Below are 20,585 nucleotides of genomic sequence, written 5' to 3' on the forward strand. Positions count from 1 at the left end.
TTTTCTGCAGTTAATCGATCACTTGAAGCCACTGGAGCTTGACTAGGAGTCAGTGGGCCAGAGAGTGATATAGACCATGTGTATGTGTGTGTGCGTGTGTGTGTGTGTGTGTGTGTGGTGCAGCAATACATCTTTGTACTCCATTATCATTGAACTGCTCTATGACCACTCAAGAGCTGCATGAGCCTTATGAAACATACTGTAGCTCTGAGGCCTTTTGTCATCTGCTCATTCACACACGCATCATATGCACTAACACATTCTCTCTTTCTCTTTCTCTCTCTCTCGCTCTCTCTCTCACACACACGCGCATACACTCTCCCATGGTGGGTAGGCACAGGGGTGGGTCTCTAGAGGTTAGCTAATTTGGCCCACTGGTGCCTTAACCACATATCCCTTGCTTCACTTCATCTCCTTGTGCTCACACGTCGCTCCAAACTTCCGCTCTCCCTCTAAAATATCCTGCTCACAAATCTAATCTGCCTTCGCTGCTGCTCGCTTCTTAACATCATACAACTTTCATTAGGTGCAGACAGAGTGATAGACCTAATTCAGAGGCAACCTTTGGTCCTCATCCTATTCCCTCAACCAGTTAAATCCCCTGAGATCTGAAAAGGGGTTTGGTGCAGGGGAATGGATACTATTCTCTGCTCTACTGTAGAACTCTCTCTCTCTCTCTCTGTATGTCTATACATGTGCATATGTGCTTTCATGCATGTGCATGTGATCTATATTTCTTCAGTCTTTCTCTTTTCCTCTCAGTGACCTAGTGTGTGTACGCCTTCAATTTCTGAGAAGACATCAGTCGTTCTTTGTGTGAAATAACTGAGTAATAAAGTTGTTCATAATAAAACGACTCAAACAGTTTTTCTCAGCTGTGAAAGTCAACTGCAAATTCAGCTAGATCCATGAGTATTAAGAGATTTGAATATACAGTGATTTGAAATATAAGGTTCAGACTATCGGCTTTTAGGTCTGAAACAATTTTTATTATCATATAATCTCACCATTATTTTATTGATTAATGATTTTGTGTATAAAATGTCAAAAAATGTGTGAAATTCCTGTTATAAACCCCAAGTTTACTATCATGTATGAAAGAAGAAAAACATCTGATCCTCATATTTAAGAGGGTTGGAACCAGTAAGAATAACTGACTATCAAAATAGTTTCAAATCCATTTTATGTCGATCGTCTAAACTATAATTGACTAATTGTTGCTCCATAGATTTTATATTTGGCAAACTATTTTCCCCTTTTATTTTGTATTTTATACAAGAAAATATTCAAAATAGTTGAAATGTTGCACATCTTCTCTTAGTCACATGACACATTGCTGAGCTAATTATAAAGGAAACTGAGACATGATCAGATGCCACTCTGACAAAGGAAAGATGCATTTACAAAATTAAAAATGAAGTAACAAAAGTTGTGACACACTTGTGGTTCACTTCAACAAAAGAAACTGTCTCAAATTTGGAGAATGATGTATATGTTTTAAGCTATTTTGTGATCTACAGTATCGGATTTTTAACTGAACTCCACTTGAAATGTATTTGTTTACAATTCTGTCCTAAAACTGAAGGTATACAGCACGTTGAGCACACCATGTGCAGATGGTTGCTGTGGGAGGTAAAATATCACAGTAGGTTCTGATGTATGTGGAGCTGTAGAACATGTAGGAGTCAAGCAAGCATGCCTAAAGTGCAAATGTGCTCTTCGTTGGCAAGAAAAAAAACCCCATAATTTTCCTACTGAGATGTTGCCAGTGCACAACACAGCTGGACAGAGAGATGTATTATTGGAAGGTGCACAATATATTTCCCCTTTGTTTTGATTCATGACGTTTTTAATAGCATCAACAGGAAGTTGGCTTCTGCATTGCCTCTGAAATACGGCCAAGGCAGGACAGAGTACTGTACAGATCCATCCATAGCGATCCACAGAGATCTGTTGAGAAAACTGAAATGATTATAAATGACAAGGTGTGTATGTGTGCATGTGTGTGTGTGTGTGTGTGTGTGTGTGTGTGTGTGTGTGTGTGTGTGTGTATGGGCTTTTACTGGAGCATAAAGGGGCTCAGTGCTGAGCCCGTTCAGAGAGAGAGCCATAGCTCATGAGCACAGAATACTAATCCTGTTGCCACAGTCACCCTGAGCAGGCAGTCCCACACTTACTCATGACTGCACACTGATTCACTTCCAACCACATCATCAAGTACGCCAATGACACGACAGCGGTGGGTCTCATCACGGACAATGACGAAACGCATTATAGAGAGGAGGTGGAGCAATTGGCTACTTAGCGCAATGACAACTTCTTCTGAAATGTGGGGGAAACTAAGGAGATAGTTATTGAGTCTAAAAGAGACCACAATGACCACCCCCCCCCCCCCCCCCCCGCTGACTGTCAATGGAACTGCCATTGAGAGAGTCAGTATAACCACGTTCCTGGGAGTGCACATTCTGACTGTCTGGTACTGGAACTGAAAGGTCTGAGACCATGAGTCCCTGCAGAGAATAGAGAACACCTCAGAAAGGCTCGTAGGCGTCTCTCTCTCCACCATCCCTGACCTCTACAAAGCCCAGTGTGTCTGAAAGGCCCCCAACATAGCAGTTGATGCCTCCCACCCCTTCCATCATCCCTTTGTGTAAAGAATTTGAACTTGAAATAAGCAAACAGTCCCGCAACGGAGAGGACACGTGCATTTCTCTTCATTCATTCTAGGAAAAATGTCACAGCTACCGTATTGCACAGCATGCAATTAGTCTTTGTCATCAGCAGTGGCATGTGTACATTTTTCACTGTGTGTGCATGTGTGTGGGTAGAGTTAAGGGTTATTAAAACACCTGCATGTACTGCACGTCTGCACAGTGTGAAAATAAACACTTCTCTCACCCATGCTGCTAAAGACACACACACACACACGAAGACACACATGCTTCTCTCTGCTCTAATTACTAAGAAGCAGATAGTATTCCATGAGGAGGGCATGAGCTCTGCGTCTCTGGTCGGTGTGTGTGTGTGTATGTGTGTGTGCGTGCATGCATGAGTGTTTCTAAGTGATGGACCACTTGCTCCTGCTCAATGCAAGGGTGATCTGGTCCCAAGAGTCCCAGCCAAAGCCCAGGCCTCTCTCTAGGGTTCTCTCTCTCTCTCTCTCTCTCTCTCTCCCTCTCTCCCTGATTTCACACTTAAACCACAATACACACCCTCTATCTGGGCTAATGAGAATTCCCACTGATTTCTGTGGGAGTGCTGTGTGCGTGTTCAGGGAGCATGCCATGGGGAGGTGTGAATGTCAAGAGACTGAGACAGGTGTCCAACAACAAGGCCTCCTTGAGGGACAATTTCACACCTGGATTTTGGACCATGTGCCTACATCAAGACAAGGCAGTACTACCATTAAGTAAACTTTTATTTCTGCCAATGGAGGTTATGTTTTAACCAGGGCTGTCAGCATTAACGTGTTAATCGTAATGAGATTAAGAACCGAGCGTAACGCGTTATTTTTTAAAATCATGTTAATTGCCTGCTACCAAAGATTCTTTATTTTACACCATCACTGGTGCTGTTACCAAAGATTCTAGAGCGGTACATTCTAGAATCTTTGGCTGCTACTATTTTGACCCTTTGACGTACCCTTACTTGTTGTCAAACTTCCTACAAAGATTTTACATGGCGGAGCAAGATACTTCATGACAAGCCATGTCTATGAGAGCAAAAGGGGGGCAGTTCCGGTCTGCTTAAAGGGGCGTGTCGGGAGACCTACCATGTTTAAATCCATGAATCCAGATAATGATCTGGATCTTGCAAATACTATTTTAGAAATACATAGATGCTATTTGTAATGAAAATGCCTTCACAAACATATTATAAAAATGAAAGCAATTCAAGCTCATGAATGGCTCCGTCACTTACTGTAAGAAAAAATGAAAAAGAAAAATACCGCATGGATATACAAGTGTGTCTGTCTTTGCACTGCTGCCTCTGTAAACTCTGCTAGTGGACATTACAGCTGTGACCTGAATGCATCGTGACTGTACAAACCCAGACTGCACATGCACTGGGGGCAGAGATGCTGCTTTTAGCCACTTAACTCCCAACTCTGTATGTTGCAGCTATCTTGCTATAACTGACTTGCTTGCCTCGCTATCACCAAACATGGAAGAAGGATATCATCAAGTCCATTGTTTTCTAAGTAAAGGCTACCTTAGACCATATTATCATTACACACCTGGCACTCACCTAAAAAGTGCCTGCAATGACTTTTACTTTATGTTGCTATAGAATAATAATCAAACATTTGCTGTGTGGTGGTTACACAACTGACAACAACTATAGTCCTGATGTTATTGTAATGGACATTTTTAGGGAGGCCATGCTTTGGAGAATGTGAACAGAATCTGTGCAGTCAGTGATGCTTCGGTGCCTCATAGCTTGAATTAGTGTCACCAGGAAGAATTTATTTTGTGTGATAAAAGTGATAAATTCGTAGGTCATGGCGGTGTAAAAGTTCAACATTGCAGTGTTTAAAAATTAATACCAAAAATTTAAACCAAAAATCTTATTCTGAATTTGCAGAAACTTAAAGTCGCTTTTTTTTGGCTGAATCGGGCAGCTAGATATGTTGCGTTCACAGCTTGTTTCTGCTGACCCCAAGTGGCCCAAGAAATCATTTATTGCAAGTTCAAGAGTGAAACGTAAACTTACCAAATTACAGAAGCTCTGACAAACATCAAAGGGAAACTTTCATTTCCTTTGAATTGAATTAAAGGACAGCCATTGTAAAAATCATGGATGAATGATTGAGAACAATAGAGATAAATCCAAAGTAAAGTATATATATCTTTACAACCCATAACAGCAGATAACATTAAGAAGCCTTTTGCTAGTACTGCTAGTAGTGACAGCACACATGCAGGTAGTAACTTTATGTCAACACATATGCACAAAGACTTGATCTTCGTTGATCCAACCATAATCCATACTTTCCATCAAATTACAGGCTCATATTCATATGACATATAGTATATCTTAAGGATGACAGAAGATAAAAATAGTTGACATGATAAACATGATGGATAAATACCTTCATTTCTTCGTTTGTCATCACCAACCCGTGCAGTTGGAGAAAATCTTTCATTTAGCTCCAAATTGGTAGTTGTCATATCATTTTCATCTGCCTTCTGAAATGTAGAGATCCAGCATTTTGTCTTCTGAATGCACTAATAGTAATTGCTGTGTGCGTTTGCTGTTACAATATGTGGTTATATACATTGTATTATTGGCTAACAATTCATAATTAGTCCAGATCATAAAATAAGTATTACTCAGTGCTTTGGCGTTCTTTACCTTCATACTTCACTTAAATACCCTTTACACTAAAATTTGTGGGTATAAGCAGGTCTTTTAAACCCTTTTAAACCCACAAACAACTGCAAGGAGTGATATCATCACATGCAGTTACAGAGGACACACACACACACACAGTGTAGAAAGAGTTAACTGTTAGCTGCCATACAAACTAGAAAAAGCCTGTGAAAGTGTTGGAGCCTCTGAGATGCTTTGATGAGTGATTTTGTGTTTTTAAAACTTATTTTGGGGCTGCAGCTCACTCTTACATCCATGAGCACAATGTAGCCCCGGTATAAGTTTTACAGCTGTTTTTAAGCTGTAAGTTTTACAGCACCATGTTGGGCAGGTGATAGGTCTGTCTACAGTGTCTATGTGCACTAAAAAAGACATTACAGCAGGAAAAGGGGTGGATATTCATTTGTTCACCCAGGTGTTGTGTTTAAATCAATGCCGATTAGAGCCTGAGCCGATAAGTACCCACTTCTACTGAAGAGTAGTGATGTCTGATACTGATATGATAATGATACTTTGTACAAAAGCTTAATATATTCTTTAATAACAAAGAAAATATATTAAGTGCACCATTTAGCACTATCAAAAGATCAAAAGAAGATGTTACACAGACCAAGAAATGTTAATTGTTACTGAAGCATCTGAATCAGGCTCCCTTGAAAACTCTTAATAACTGTGGCAAGCATGCTCTCTTCTTTTAGCATCTTTAGCACAGCTTAGCATCTTGCTTAAAGGCTAACCAAAGACTAATTCATTTGCAAGCTAACAAGCTAAGTAACAAGCCATATATGGAGAGCGCAGTCACTAATCTGTGGTAGTTCGAGCTAACATTTGAATTAAATAACATTTATAACACCTCAAAAAGCAGAAGCACAGACTTCCTCACATTCTGTTAATCAATTAACTGCAAGCCATATTAATTGTTTTAAATATGCATTCAAAAAAATCCTCCCAAAGGAACCAACACCACAAACACGGCCAAGAGGTTACGTTCAGTAGCTCTGAGGTGATATTGTGTCTTGTGATTACATCTTAGGTGTTTAACAAGGTTTGTGGTGTTGCCACAGCACCTCACAGTCTTCCCACACACATCACAAACTGCATCATTGTTGTTCTCAGAACTCAACAAGTTCCACACACGACTTTGTTTGTGTTCAGCCATCATCAATGTCAACGCTCTGTTCAGAGGCTCATGTATTTATAGAGCCGTGGTTCATATGACTATGACAGGCAGAAGTAGTTCCTATCAACTAGGTATAATTTAGACTAGAACCCGTTGTTACTTTCCACTGTGATGATACTGTGTTGATGATAAAAGACACATTTACCTCAAATTATTGAGTTAAGGTATCAATCTTTTAATGTGAGAATTGATCCTAGAACAGAAACTTTTAGAATCGGAAGTATCAATATTTTAGTATCGATCCACATAAGTGTTTCCACCATAATTCTTAGTGGGGGTTTTTTCCCAGTGGAAAAGAGATATTGAATCAAATTTCTGTGTGTGTGTGCCTCTTAAGGTATTCACATGGAGGCTGCTTGTTACTATTTTGCTGAAGTACATAAATATAGTGTGTATACTATATTGTGTTGGTGAAGTGCATTACAACTGTTTGAGAAGGTTACATACACACAGAACACACACCCTGGCTTTTCTATACACAGATGCACAAAGGCATTTTTTTTCAAGTATAACAACATATTGCAAACCTGCCTCTGATTGCTGTAATCTTGTCCTGAAGGAAGGAATTCCCCAGTGTGTGTGCTCCTGATTTGACACTGCAGGCCGTTAGTGTGAAGATAAACTCTTTGGAAACAACACATATCTGTCTTTGCTGTCGTTTACAACTTGAACCACGTTTTGCTCATATTTCTCCTTACAGAGGGGATCGACACAGTTCACTTATTTCTGTCTCTCTCAAGACAGTGATAAAAGAATGAAAGGAATAAGGATTTTTCTGTTTCAGGAACCCCAGTATGCAATCTGCTGAAAGAGACTTATAATCATTTTCAGACTGACTCACGTCAGTCAGAACGTGGAAAGGCGTTTTGTTACAGTTAGAAATACGAGCTGCATGTGTTAAAACGGTGGGTCAGTTTTAGCAACAGAACACACACAGTCAGTCTGAGGAGTTTGGCGCGAAACCAACCAACAGCTGAATTTTACTTTATTACTTTATTTTGCATTTACTGGTTAATTTGAGCAGGCCGGAGGGAAAATAAAAATGTTACCATGGTGAGGAGAAGGAAATGGGTAAAATGAGAGGGGGATACAGAGTGGTATGTTTGTTTTTACTCCGAATACATCAGTTATGACTGAACATGAACTGAACATTTCTCTGAGTGTGCATGCTTGTGTGATTATTTGTGTTTTTAAAGATTTGCATCATGAGCAGGGAAGCTACGCCAATGAATTTGCCCATGATGCTTCAGTGTATAAATGTGCTGCGTGTCGGCCTCGGTGTTGATCTATGTATATTTTGCACTGCAGGTCGTGTGCAAGCGCAGTGTTTCAGAGACAACAACACGGCTCTCGATCACAGCAGCTAAAATTAAACGTGTAGCGAGAGTGTTTCTTCTCAACTACAGTGTGCCATGTACCTGTCACGCCACAGATGGTGTTTGAATTGTGTTTCTGTGTATCATGTGTAATACACTTGTATGGTGTGAGATTGGTAGCTTATCCGGCACAGCAGAGTTTTGCTTTAGAACTTATTTAATGCTTTAGTGTTTTTAACACTAAAGACAGACACACACATGCAAATAGATACCCGTATGTGATGCCTCTCTGTGCTAAATAAAATCAGTGATATACAGCCTACCTGCGCTAAGTAAATAAGTAGAAAAGAAGTAGCAAACTTGTTTTATATAGCATAATTCAGCTTGCATTGCCCCTTAATACCCAATTTATATGGAAATGAGACAATATTTGTTTACCTGTGTTTTACATAGATATATGGTTCAAATCTGTTCAGTGTCCTAAAGTAATACATTCACAGATTTGATGGACAAAGACCTAGGACCTCTCTGGGGCTTGGATTGCAAAACATAATGTCACAGTACAGACTCAGCAGAGAAAGTCTTCACTAAGATATGTACTCTATTTAAATAATTTCTTACTGTGAGGATGAAGGACAAATAGGCTTTTGCGGTAAATACCCTCCATTACTGACAGATTTCACTGGCACAGAGAAAGGATGTCCCTACAGGTCACCTAATGCCAATGCAAAGTATAATTTGCTCACTTTATCTGTTATACCCATAATAAAGATACAATATCCTCATGAAACCTCCTTCCTCTGCTTCAGGCAGAGAGACCTACTAAGGGTTTTGCTGAATCTGAAATGATACGATGAGTTTAGAGAAGGTCAGTCAGTATAATAGACCATTGTCCATCATAGCTACAGTCACAGTAGACTGTTAAAAATAAAGATTTTTTTTTTTTTTTTACAGCCAGGTTTCAGGCAAAAATATCTTGATATGATCAAAATTTATCATCTGCCATTTGTATAAACTAATTATGTATAATTAACACCTTCAGAAAGCAAAAGACTATCTAATGATCTAAATATTGATATTTCTCAGAAAGAAAGATTGGGATCATCATAATCCTTAATGCATAGTGTCAGGCAATTAATTTACATTTGTGACTTACTGTATGAGTTTAACAATAACTGTCACCACAATACAAACAAAGGAATGGAGAAGTTGTTCAGCTTGTGTCTTTTACCTGTTCATTTAAAATGATCAAGATCAAATGTAAAGATGGTTAGCTTCTGTATCGAGCAAAATGCTGCCTTTCCACTCCAGGAAAAAAGACTGAAGTGCCCCCTGTAAATCAATGAGCCTTTCAAGCTGCTTAGCCTCAGAAAAGTAAATGTACTCTTGGACATAATTTTATATTTTTACCACTTCTGAGCTTATTTTTTCACTCAGTATCAAGTGTCATTAAAGGCTTCATAATACAGGTTTATGGGGCTTTCAGACAGAATGTGGAGATGGCAGCACTGCGCTCTGAAACCAATTATGTCCAATGGCTTGCAACACGCCACAAGGGTTTGTCGCAGTGGACCCGACATCAGTCGCTGGGGAAACAGAGCTCCGTCACAAGCTTAAATTCCCCAAGCTGCTCTCTCCACATGAGGGCACCGACAGCCTCTTCTTGCTGCTCCCCTTCTTATTATTAGCAGGGCTAGTGCTAATGCTTGTTTTTTTAGCACTGGAATGATACTTCTTTGCTGCTGGCTGACAGACTTTTAGCACAGTGGGAGCATCCCGCTCCATAGTGACGTGTTTCGCTCGAAGTTTGGAAGACTCCGTCTATGTTTGCCGTGTCCTCTGTGACTCCCCCCGACAGTGCGGTGAATCGAGCAGCACGTTCTTTCTGAAAGTCCCATTATGCTCCTTCTTGGCCACTGCGTTGCTCCAAGGAATGTTGTCTGGCGTCGTCACAAGGCAAGCGCAGTCCAGACTGTTCCCCTCTGCGGTTCCCCAATGGTGGAACAAGCTAACAAAGGCTATCAGAGCAGGGGCGTCCCTCTCTGTCCTCAAGAATCTATTAGAGACTCATCTCTTCCAAGACACCTCCTCTCCTTAAACCTCTAACACATCAACCTGCCTAACGAGCACTCACTCTGCACTCTCAGTGCACTTCTTTACCTGATCTCCTTGCACTTATTGAATGGATGGAGCACTTAGCACTTAGTGCAGTAGAAGACCAAGGTCTTCTACTGCAATGAAGCTTTAGTGTTGTCCCTCACTTGTAAGTTGCTTTGGATAAAAGCATCTGCCAAATGAGTAAATATAAATGTTATACACCCACAGTACACTAAACATCAGCAACTAACAGAAAAAAATATATACAATTAGTCAAATATATATGTGTGTGAGTAAGAATTTCCACTCCACTGAGCCAGCAAGCTTCTCCTACCATATCATGTAAGGACACAGTTCATTTACTGCTTATGAGCTAAGTTACCAAAATCAATATAACAAGTAAGATTTTTTTTTTCTAATTGCATGATGATGGTGGTTTCTTTGCTCCTGCAAGTTCTTTTTCAAATAGAAAACTCAATAACCATATTCCCCCATTCACACACACACACACTCACACACTGATACCTACCATGACCTACCATGTGAGGTCCTGGTCTGAACATTGGGAGCAATTTGTGATCAGTCTCGCTGTCTACAGGAAGTCATTAGCCTGACTTTCATCAAAATATAGTGCAAATCTGAACCACATTTCAAGAAAATTCGCAAAACAAAACATGAATTTATGCTCATTTCCATCCACTACTAGTTTATTAGGAGTTGGTTGGTCGAGATAAATTGCTGGAGGTGCTAATTTTCCAGTCGGATGCCATTAAACCAATGCAGGAGAAAAGGGTGAAACAAGTTTATGTAATGAGCCTCAAAAGATGAAAAACAAAGACGAAAAAATTACAAATATGGCATTTATGCTTGTCTCATAATTTGAGGAACATTGGAGTCTTATTGCGCCACAAAGATCTGATGTTTTCCTCTGCTGCAGTTTTTCATCTTCTGAGTTGAGCCGAAGATTCAGTGGACATGATTTATTCACAAGGTATGTTTCCATTGCACTTTGTTACATTTTGCTTTATCAATACACCAACTTTTCCACCTCAGCCAAGTGTAAAAACTTTGTTTCAATATCTCTTTTTTATTTGTTTTTGGATTTTCTGTTTACACTTAAACTTTTATGTGCAAACTTAAAACGCCTATAGATGAAGACACATAAAATTCTATTTGGCATTAAAGATCAATGAAGAGGCTTCTTGGTTTGTCATTAACAATCAAACCACTGGAAACAAAGGCATCAAAATAAAAGCCTTTTTCATTCTGTTGCCATTTTGCCACCCTAACCCTGAAATATAGGGGTTTAATATGTGTCATCATTTAATGTCAAAAAGTGACTAAATCTCTACATCATAATAAAATGAAAAAGATGCCAACATCAATCAGTTTCAGCTATTATACAGGACGGAGTGGAAAGGCGAATAGATAGAGAGGTTATAAAGGGAGTCAGGAAGAATCAGAGATGAGTGAGGAGAATGCAAACATATAAGCTTTGTTTTTGAGTGTTGTGAAGGGATTAAGGAAGACACAGGATAGCAGCAAGATTCTGGCTCTGACTGCACAATGTTGGGTTTACAGTAATTCTGATATTTTAGGGTAATTAGGACATTGGGGAATTTTTCTTTTTCTTTTTGGAAGCCCACACTTTTTCAGGCCATCTTCTCATCAAGGTCACTATGACTGGTCAGTGCTCTCTCGTAGGGTGACCAGCCGCCAACTAATACGCGTGCAACATCAGTGTTGTTGAAGTGCCATTCAGAAAAGCCAACAGAGCTTCGGGGCAACTGGCAGAGGTTTAATATCACCACCATCCATCGCATCAGTTTCCAGAGCTGCACTGTACATCTGTTTGGCCTTTGTCTCAAGCAACACTACATCACTCCAAGTCAAACTGGTAAAATACTCCGTCTTCCTCTATCCTCCCTGTCTCCCTCTCTGAGCATATTAGATGATAAATCCCCCCACCACCCCCACCACCCCCCGTCCCCATCCCCGCTGATTGAATCCACAGAATGATAACCTTCCCGTCAGCAAGGTAAGACTCTCCCTAGAGCTCTCTGTATGTGTGTTAGTGTGTTCTTGAAGGCAGGCCAAGTCTTGCAATCGGAATAACTGGGTTCTAATTAGTACTATTCACTATGCAAACATGCCTTTAAGACACCTCAAGGAATATTATTATGTTATTCTGTGAACTACAAGACAAACTGCAATGTCTCTCTGTATGTGTACGTTCGCTTCTACATTCGTCTAATTTAATTACATTATGGGAACACTGGTGGCGGCGATGAACTGAAATGATTAAGAGAGCTTTACCACAAGCAATTGTCCATTTCTGTTTGGATAAAGCACTTACATTTATCGCTTACATAGATTTACACACATACACACACACACACAGATTCATGCAGATGCACACATGCGTACATATTCCCATGTGTTATGTGTGCGAAGCGATTGTATGTTTTCTGTTCAGTTCACTGATGTATGAATGATCATGTGCATATGTGTGTGCATGGGTGTCAAATCTGATCTTGTCCTAACATGATCAGAAGATGGTTCGGCGCACACACACACACACACATACACACACACACAACAACGTGCGGCATGTAAACGGAAGCCCTCGGAGCCACACCTCTCGGCCACATGGGGAAATCTCTTAAATATAGATCAGAAGCCTGGATTTCTGACAGACATTTACAAATCTTTTGATGGAAGGTTTAAAGGGCCGACTTTGAACTGCTTCATTTTTTAATTAGAGGCCAACCCGCAAAAGACAAAATTCAAATAATAAATTCTCTGTCAAGCTGAGGCATACTACCTCGCTGAGATGGTATCAAAAGCCCGGATAACAAGACAAACTTTTCCTCTGTCTATTTGCCACTGCGAGCTGGGTACACAAGTAAACAACGGCTTACATTTGATCACATTCCTTTGTGATTTAAACAATATATAGGCTACCATGTGCCTTGGGAATTTGTGTTATACCATGTTGTTTTAAAGGGCATAAATAATATTCTCTGTGCAGAGGCGTGTGCTCCTGTGTACTGCATGGAAAATGGCAAAAGCAGCACTGAAACGCAATCTCACATTCTGACAGAGAAATAATCCTACCTTGTCGAACATCTCTGGGTGCTATGGCGATTGCATCATTGGAATGCAGCTCGGTGACACAGCAGTCATCGGGAACCAGCGAACCATTGCTGAAACTGTGGGGTGTTTCTGGGAGCAGCGGAATAGGTGGTGCCATGATGTTGTGGTTTGGACAGATACATCCTGTCTGGGTCATCCCGCAACCATCCCCATCAGAACCCTCCTGATCTCCATTGTGTCCTGTGCGTAAACACTCCTCAAACCATCGGCAGAGCACGCCGCAGGTGAACTGACTGGAGTTCTCATTATTGATGAGCAACACCTCTACCAGTCTCAGCTCCAGCACTTCCTTGGTTACCTGAGGCTCATCAGCAGCTGGATGTCTCGTGAGACATAGTTGGACAAAGTTCTTATCAAACTGTAGGAAGGAGTAAGGTCCATCTGAGTTGGATTTGCTGCCACAGAGATCAATGACTTCCTGATCCTGATTCCGGGCTGACTTTAAATGAAGGGGACAGCTTTGATTGGCTAGGTGGTGGTCAAGAGAGAGGAGCATGGGGGAGTGCATCCGGCAGATGGCAGAGTGGCGGGTGAAGCGGAGGTAGAGGGAGTACTTGGTGGGATCTGGGTTTTCCAGGGACCAAGAACAGCCCGGTTCCCTGGAGGGGAACAGCTCCCTTAGGGAGAAAGACCCATAGAGCACCCCAGCTACAAGGCTGGAGCATGGTGCGGAGATGGGCGTTGGGGCCTCCTCTGCCCCAGTCCTGGGGATGCCATCGGCAGCCCCATAGGCAGCCTCAGCCAGGGCAGAGAGAGGAGCTAGAGCGAGGGCAGACACAGCAGCCAGGGCCCCAGCCACGGCCAGGAGAGAGGACAGCACAGACAGACACACCCCACCAGCAGTGTTCATCCTATGACATTCGTCCTGCAGCGGGAGAGAGAAAAGAGGATGGGAGGAGAGGGAGTTGTACATTAGACACGTCGGGGAATATCTTCAAATGCAATTTGTCAAAATCAACATGACATGGAAAAAAGTTAGACAGGCAACACATATAACAGTGCAATACCTGTAAAAGTCTGTAAAAACACCTAGACCAAGCAATCAAATCTTTTTGGATATATTGACACGTCTGCCTCACCTCAGAATCTAACATAGCTAACTTTATGGCAGAAGTTCTTCTCCAGCCTCGCACACACACACATGCACTGTCAAAAACACAAACACATCCCTGCTGGGCTGGATTAAAAGGGTTGATGACTTGGCTGTTGAGATGTGCATTGTGGGGTATGCTCTACCCTTTCCTGCTGATAGGTGCACACAGACACACTGGCACATGCACACAGGCACACACACACACAAATATACACACACACCATCGCCTGCTGAGCAGCTCCCCCCAGGCTCTGGCAAACTATTACCATCACCGCCACAGTGAGGGTCCGCCAGCAGTCTGACTTTGACTTGTACAATACACACACGCTGCTGACACAAAAACCTATATACAACACATACAGTGTTTTAGTATTTCGCTTGAAACTACTTCAGTACCCACTACATTTCTGTACGCCCCGTGTGTCTGCTCCATCACCTGAGACTTTCAAGTGGCTCTGCATAAATGCGGGTTGAGGAGTGTGTGTGGGAGATGGGAAATGTTCGCACCACTTAGCCAGTAACCTTGCAACATGATACCCATACAAGTTTCTCTAAAACATCACTATGCTCTACAGTCCAACAAATGCCTCCCTGAAACACATAAATTGAACATTTAGGAAAACATTACAAGGCTTGTGCACACTACCATAAAACAAGAAGATGATGGATGCAAAAACAGCAAAGAAAAAAGAAAACATCTGCTTATTTATCTCCAGAAAACACACAAATTTGTTATCTAAGATTTCAGCAACAAATATCTCTTCAGCACATAATATGACAAATGTAGAGTGGTCGGGTCAAATGGAGTGCCATGATTTAATGTAATGTGATATGATGGGAAAGGAAGACAAGGACACAGACAGAATGTGACAGCAGTTCATGAACACTGCTCATGGTCACCCATTGACTGTTTTTCCTTTACAAGGTGCCACAGAGTGCGCTTCCAGCTCAAAAGGATAAAAATAATTCATTCCCTAGGTGTTTTCGATTTGCAAATGATATTTTACTCATTACACAGGACAATTTTTTTGTAGTCATCATCTCCTTAGTTAGGAGGTTATTTGGATGACTAAAGGCTTGCTAACATGCTACCATTTTTGGAAGAAGGTTAAACAGGCATCATATTGTTCATGAAACACTAGTAATTTGTGACATCTACAGGATGTTCCATATGGAAAAAGAACTATGACAGTATTAACAACCCAAACTAGAATTAACAGTGATATATCTTACCATTAGTTCCCTTGCTAAATTACTGTAGTAGCTAGTTAGCTAATGCTATACAGAAGCTAAGATTTTGATCTTGCAAACATATTGTTTTCACATTAATGTGCTCCTTTAGAGTGTTAAACCACAAATACACAGTTTCTTCATGTGTTGGTTAAGTTTTTTTTTTTTTTTAAGAAATCTGGGTGTACTAAAAAACAGCAATTTAGGCTAATTTTTTAATTTGCACTTTGCTACTTTTCATTTGCAACCGCATAGGAACTAGCATTAGCAGTGGCCAGTATTTTACCGTTAGCTCCCTTGCTAGGCATGATAAAAAGAAACAAAGGCTGTGGACTGCCCACTCGTTCATTCACTCACACATCTATAATGTTTGCTACATAGAAGACTTACTAGGGGCTTGGCCACTACTTGGATGTTAAATTGCTGCATAATTATGCACCAGATATTTGTAATTATTATCTTCATTGCTCCGTCTCAATGCCAGAGCATCAACATCACATAAGAGGTAAAATACATTAAAATACATGCCATCTTACAAGACGTGCAGAGTTTATGCATCTTTCATGTATTATGCAAGTGTTGTTTTCAAAATAATGGTCCCAACAGGCGTTTTAATCATTCTTGAAAGATTACTGTTTAGGCAGTGGAGGAGACGAGCCACTCGATGAGATGTCTTCCGAGTATTATGGTCTCCAGGCATTAGCTAGCAGTTAATGTTTGCAGCTAGCCTGTTAGCGAGGTGACTTCTGCAGGACTTTCAGGCCCCAATGAATGATGGTCTAACTTGATCGATGTAGTGTACATTTTCTGTGCACTGCATTTGGTGTGCCTCAGGACAATTTTGTGGCGCACTATATTGTGGAGAAAATTTACAGCTGGAAATTCGAACAGCACAACAAAATGGCTGATTCACTTTATAGTGGACTATATAGTGAGCAAGTGGATATTCCGAACAGGGATATACAATAAGACACAACTCTGCTTTGGAGTAGACTTTCAAGGCCCTTCAGGGTTCAAGACCAACAAAAATTTGATAGTAAACATAACAAGAAATCCATTTATCCTCTTGCAAACCTCACGTGCACCTAGCTACATCACACCAATCTCTCCTTTCCTTGCTTGTTGTCTGAAGTTGGTCTCCCTGGCAGCACCAACCAAGGTTACTGTGTGATGCAACTGCAAAAAGCCTCTATATGAAACACCTGTGTGCCTTTGGAGTACGCACTCCACTTTCCCAAGGCCTAGGTTAATGAAACACAGCAGCAGCATGTGCTTCACAGGATTTATATGAGTCTGTTAAGGCTCTCCAGCATTGGACACATATTCCACAGGGCCTGGAGAAGAGGCCGGGAACTGTGCTTACTTCACTATGTCAAGAGGTGTCCCAACAGGACTTATATGGGGGAGTTATTAATGAGAGCTAAGGGGATGGAGGAGGAGGTGTAGGAGGGAGCAGGACATTCGAATTGTTGCAGTTATACAGAAATTGTGTGCAAAATCTGTGCAAAATTTGCATAATTCCTCATGAAAAAAAAAAAAAAAATTCTCCTTTAGGTATTAGGCATTCTGCTGATGCTAACTCAGAGTGATGTACAAGGCATAAAATGGTTCACTGTCATGCCCAAGGACAATTCACCAACACATATTTTTTGATGGACATAGACTAGTTGTTGAAGACATTAAATCTGCTACCTCAAGGTCATAGGAAGGTCTCAAACCACTAGTTCACCTTGCTGAGCAGAAAAAAATCGAGTACATCTGGAAAGAGTGTTGGAATATTTTACATAAGTACAGTATTACAAATTTGGTTGAAATTGTAATAAAAAACATAGAGTTAAATCAGTTGGTAGTAAAAAAAAAAAAAAAGAAGACACACTACTGTACATTAGACCACAGCAGACCACACAACATCAAGACACTGTAGTCCCTTTCACTCATCAGGCAGTATTTACTTTAGGAGGAGCTGGCAGTAGTGTGAGACAAGTAACCATAGCAACACCCTATCTCTTGACCTGGAAATGCATTTTTTTTTTTAGTTTCTGATAGTTTGCCTTTATCTTCCTCTTTTGCCACTGGGTTATTTCTACACAAGATTCTCACCTGAAATTTGTCACTCAGAATGTATGACATAAAAGCTTTTTAAAGAGCACTGGCTCCGGCTGTGGTGACACTTTGACAAATGGGTGGCGCAGTTGGGCCGGGGGAAGGCTAATGTAGCATGTTGTGAAATATGCTCAAGGACATTATGCGCTCTGGCATATGATGGGGTTATAGACTCTGCCACCTGAACACACTCACATACTTTCAAACAAATACGGTATGAGTTAACATCCATGCAGACTGAGCCGTATCCAGTGATGCTTGTCCCGCTAACAGTGTATCACTGTACAATTAGATCTACAAATCCAGAATGGGAATATAATGCAATTTTCTATATGGCAAATAGAGTTTCTGGTATCCCACTGGAACATAACAGAATTGTGCATAGAAAGCATACTGTATCTATGCTCTGAGAACAAATAAAATATTTTCTTTTTTTTTTTCATTTTATTGTACAAATGATCAACCTATCTTGTCACAGAATCATCTAAAGTCAAGATAGATAACATTATAGGCCAAGCCATGCATAGGTAAAGCCTTATGCACATTTCACGCATGGACAGAAGTCAAAAGCGTTAAGCAAATTGTTTTTGGGACAATGAACAATGAATATTCATAGACCCACAGTCTGTGCAAGAGTAGGCCCTAAAGTGATGTCTTCATGAGGCCATTCTGTCCCACTTCAATCCAAAACAGCACTTTACTGTGGGCATCCATAAATATTCATTAGCTTTGATGTCTTCCTTCCCACTTCCACCTTGACATTAATGTTATCATCTAGGATGGCAAAATTTGTATATCCCCCGCTCCCTGTCTCACTTTCTGCTCCCTGCCCTCTCGGCTCCCTCTTCATTCTTTAATGCAGTGAAGTGACGGTGTGACTCATCCGATATTTGTCCTCACTATAAAACTCATGCAAAACTGAGTAGTGCTGGGACGCCATATTTTTTAAAAATAATACCACAGCCCTGAAAGCATCATCATCCCAGTCACTAAATATTCATGATTCATTTCAAGTTTAATGTCTGCTCAAAAGTTGTCTGCCTTGTGTGTCAAATGCTATATTTCCACTGCATTTATTTAGCATTCAAATAGACTATGAGAAAAAAATAATGTTTCCATCTATTTATTGGGATCCTGTACGTTATTCTCCACGGTACAAGCAAATGGGAACTATCACCAGTTCTATTTCTTCTCCATGTGCCTGTTTGTGGAAGCCCCACAATCTTAACACAGAATCTTAAACAGCTCCACTGAAACCCGACTGTACTGAATTATAGAATATCCACAGACTATGTTTAAGAATCCCGTCCTTGAGAGAAAGAAAATGCACTGCTGAACTCAGTATTCAAGGTATAAAGTCTAGACTGGAGCTGAGTCCACATTCGCCACCTACTTCTTGTGTGCAGCTCATTTATCATGATCATAATTTATCTCTGGTGGATGATTCTTGTGATAAACTAAAAGTGATTTCCTCTGTTTTCTTTGTGCTGGCAATTAAGGAGTCCTTATCACTCCAGTCAATAAGGCTGGAAATCCTCCTATGTGGTACAAATGGGTCTCTCATCCTAAGAAAATTAAATCCTACACAAGGCAAATAGTTATATTAATTGACCACGTAAAAGGAAAAAAAAATGCCATTAAAGAAAAATAATACCAGTAAATAGAATTATTAGAAGTCAGACGTGTTCTACCCAGACCTTTTCCCAGATACTCATTGATGAAATCTCAAACCTCAACTACTGTAGCTTGGGCAGTGAGTTTAAGCTGCTTTTCACACCGCAGGTATTTCTGCTTGCCAATTATGCAGAATAAGAACACAGGCAAATAAACAGAGTAATCGCTGCATGTTCAATTACAAATCTTTGTTCAATGTATTGGTATCTGATGAGCTCTAATACTCACCCCAACCAACATAACCACTTTTTTTTTATTTTTACGTGTAGTGTCACTGGTCTGGCTTTTGGCTGTATGAAATGCCAGCAGCAAAGACAACATAAGCGAGTATTGTGTATTTCATCCATAATATTAAATGAAGATGTGTGAGATGCTCATTTATTCAGAGTGGTCCCTATTTAAAAATGGACATTAGCTTCAAAAGACTCTTTTCAAGAATAGAAATTTGTGCACTGGACCACAAGAATCTCCCAGAAAAGTTTCTTCTTCTGGTGGAATAATAAAGTGAAATAGCTTGTGGGCATTACACTTAACAATATCCCTGGGTAGGGTTTCTCTGTTTTGGGAAATGCATTTCAAGAGTGATACAGCACTTCTTACCCACCCCCACCCACAACCCTCACCCCAACGGCCTCCATCCTAATCTCTCATTCTTTGTACAGACATCTAAGTGCACTGTGGCAGAGAATGGTATTGCCTTATTTATTAATGCAGAGTATTTCTCTCATTTGCAGATCTCAGCGGAGATCAACATTTCACCCTTGTATTAACCCACACACACACACACACACACACACACACACACACATACAGCCATGCTCACTAATTAATCCATGTGCCTCCACACGGGCACACACATGCCACACCCAATTTAATGCAGACTCATTATCAAAAATTCAACACTATAAATCCTGATAGCAAGTCTTTGGAGTTTCTCTGTGCTGCTGATTAACAAGTGATGACAATGCCCCCCCCCAGATGCCTTCCTCAAAGGCAAACTTAATTTATTTACACATATCTACTCACAGCCACGTCTGCTCTGTTTTAAGTGTTTTATCTGGATTAGATCGTTTGGATGTGAACCAATACAAGGGACCAACACTGTTCGACTGATTTAGCCCGGCTGACATTTTAGACATCAGTATTTTGTTTGTCCTTTTATCAAGCTCACTCCAGCACACCATCAAGTCAGTGCGTTTCACTCTGCCTTATCAGTTATTCACAAATGGCAGGCAAGCTGAGAGGATCTCATGCTGTGAAAAGAGACAGCAGTACTAAACCCCTCCATCACAGCAAAGGGCATTTTGTCTTCCAGCTACGGCATATGCTACATGCACACACACACACACACACACACACACAC

At 40.7% G+C, this 20,585-nt stretch overlaps 1 protein-coding gene across 2 annotated transcripts in view; it reads right to left on the reverse strand.

Annotated features, from left to right (window-relative positions):
- adgrb2 (adhesion G protein-coupled receptor B2) overlaps window positions 1-20,585 on the reverse strand; it is a 228,823-nt gene that overhangs the window by 137,325 nt on the left and 70,913 nt on the right. For both annotated transcript variants that reach the window (XM_071499909.1, XM_071499910.1), the window contains exon 2: window positions 13,084-13,987. In XM_071499909.1, coding sequence (XP_071356010.1) covers window positions 13,084-13,972 — 889 coding nt within the window. In that variant the 5' untranslated portion in view covers window positions 13,973-13,987. The remainder of the gene's footprint in view (window positions 1-13,083; window positions 13,988-20,585) is intronic.

Source organism: Trachinotus anak, unplaced genomic scaffold (assembly GCF_046630095.1).
Source record: "Trachinotus anak isolate AG129_WGS33_773 ecotype Australia unplaced genomic scaffold, CSIRO_AGI_Tana_v1 ptg000016l, whole genome shotgun sequence".
Taxonomy (NCBI): domain Eukaryota; kingdom Metazoa; phylum Chordata; class Actinopteri; order Carangiformes; family Carangidae; genus Trachinotus; species Trachinotus anak.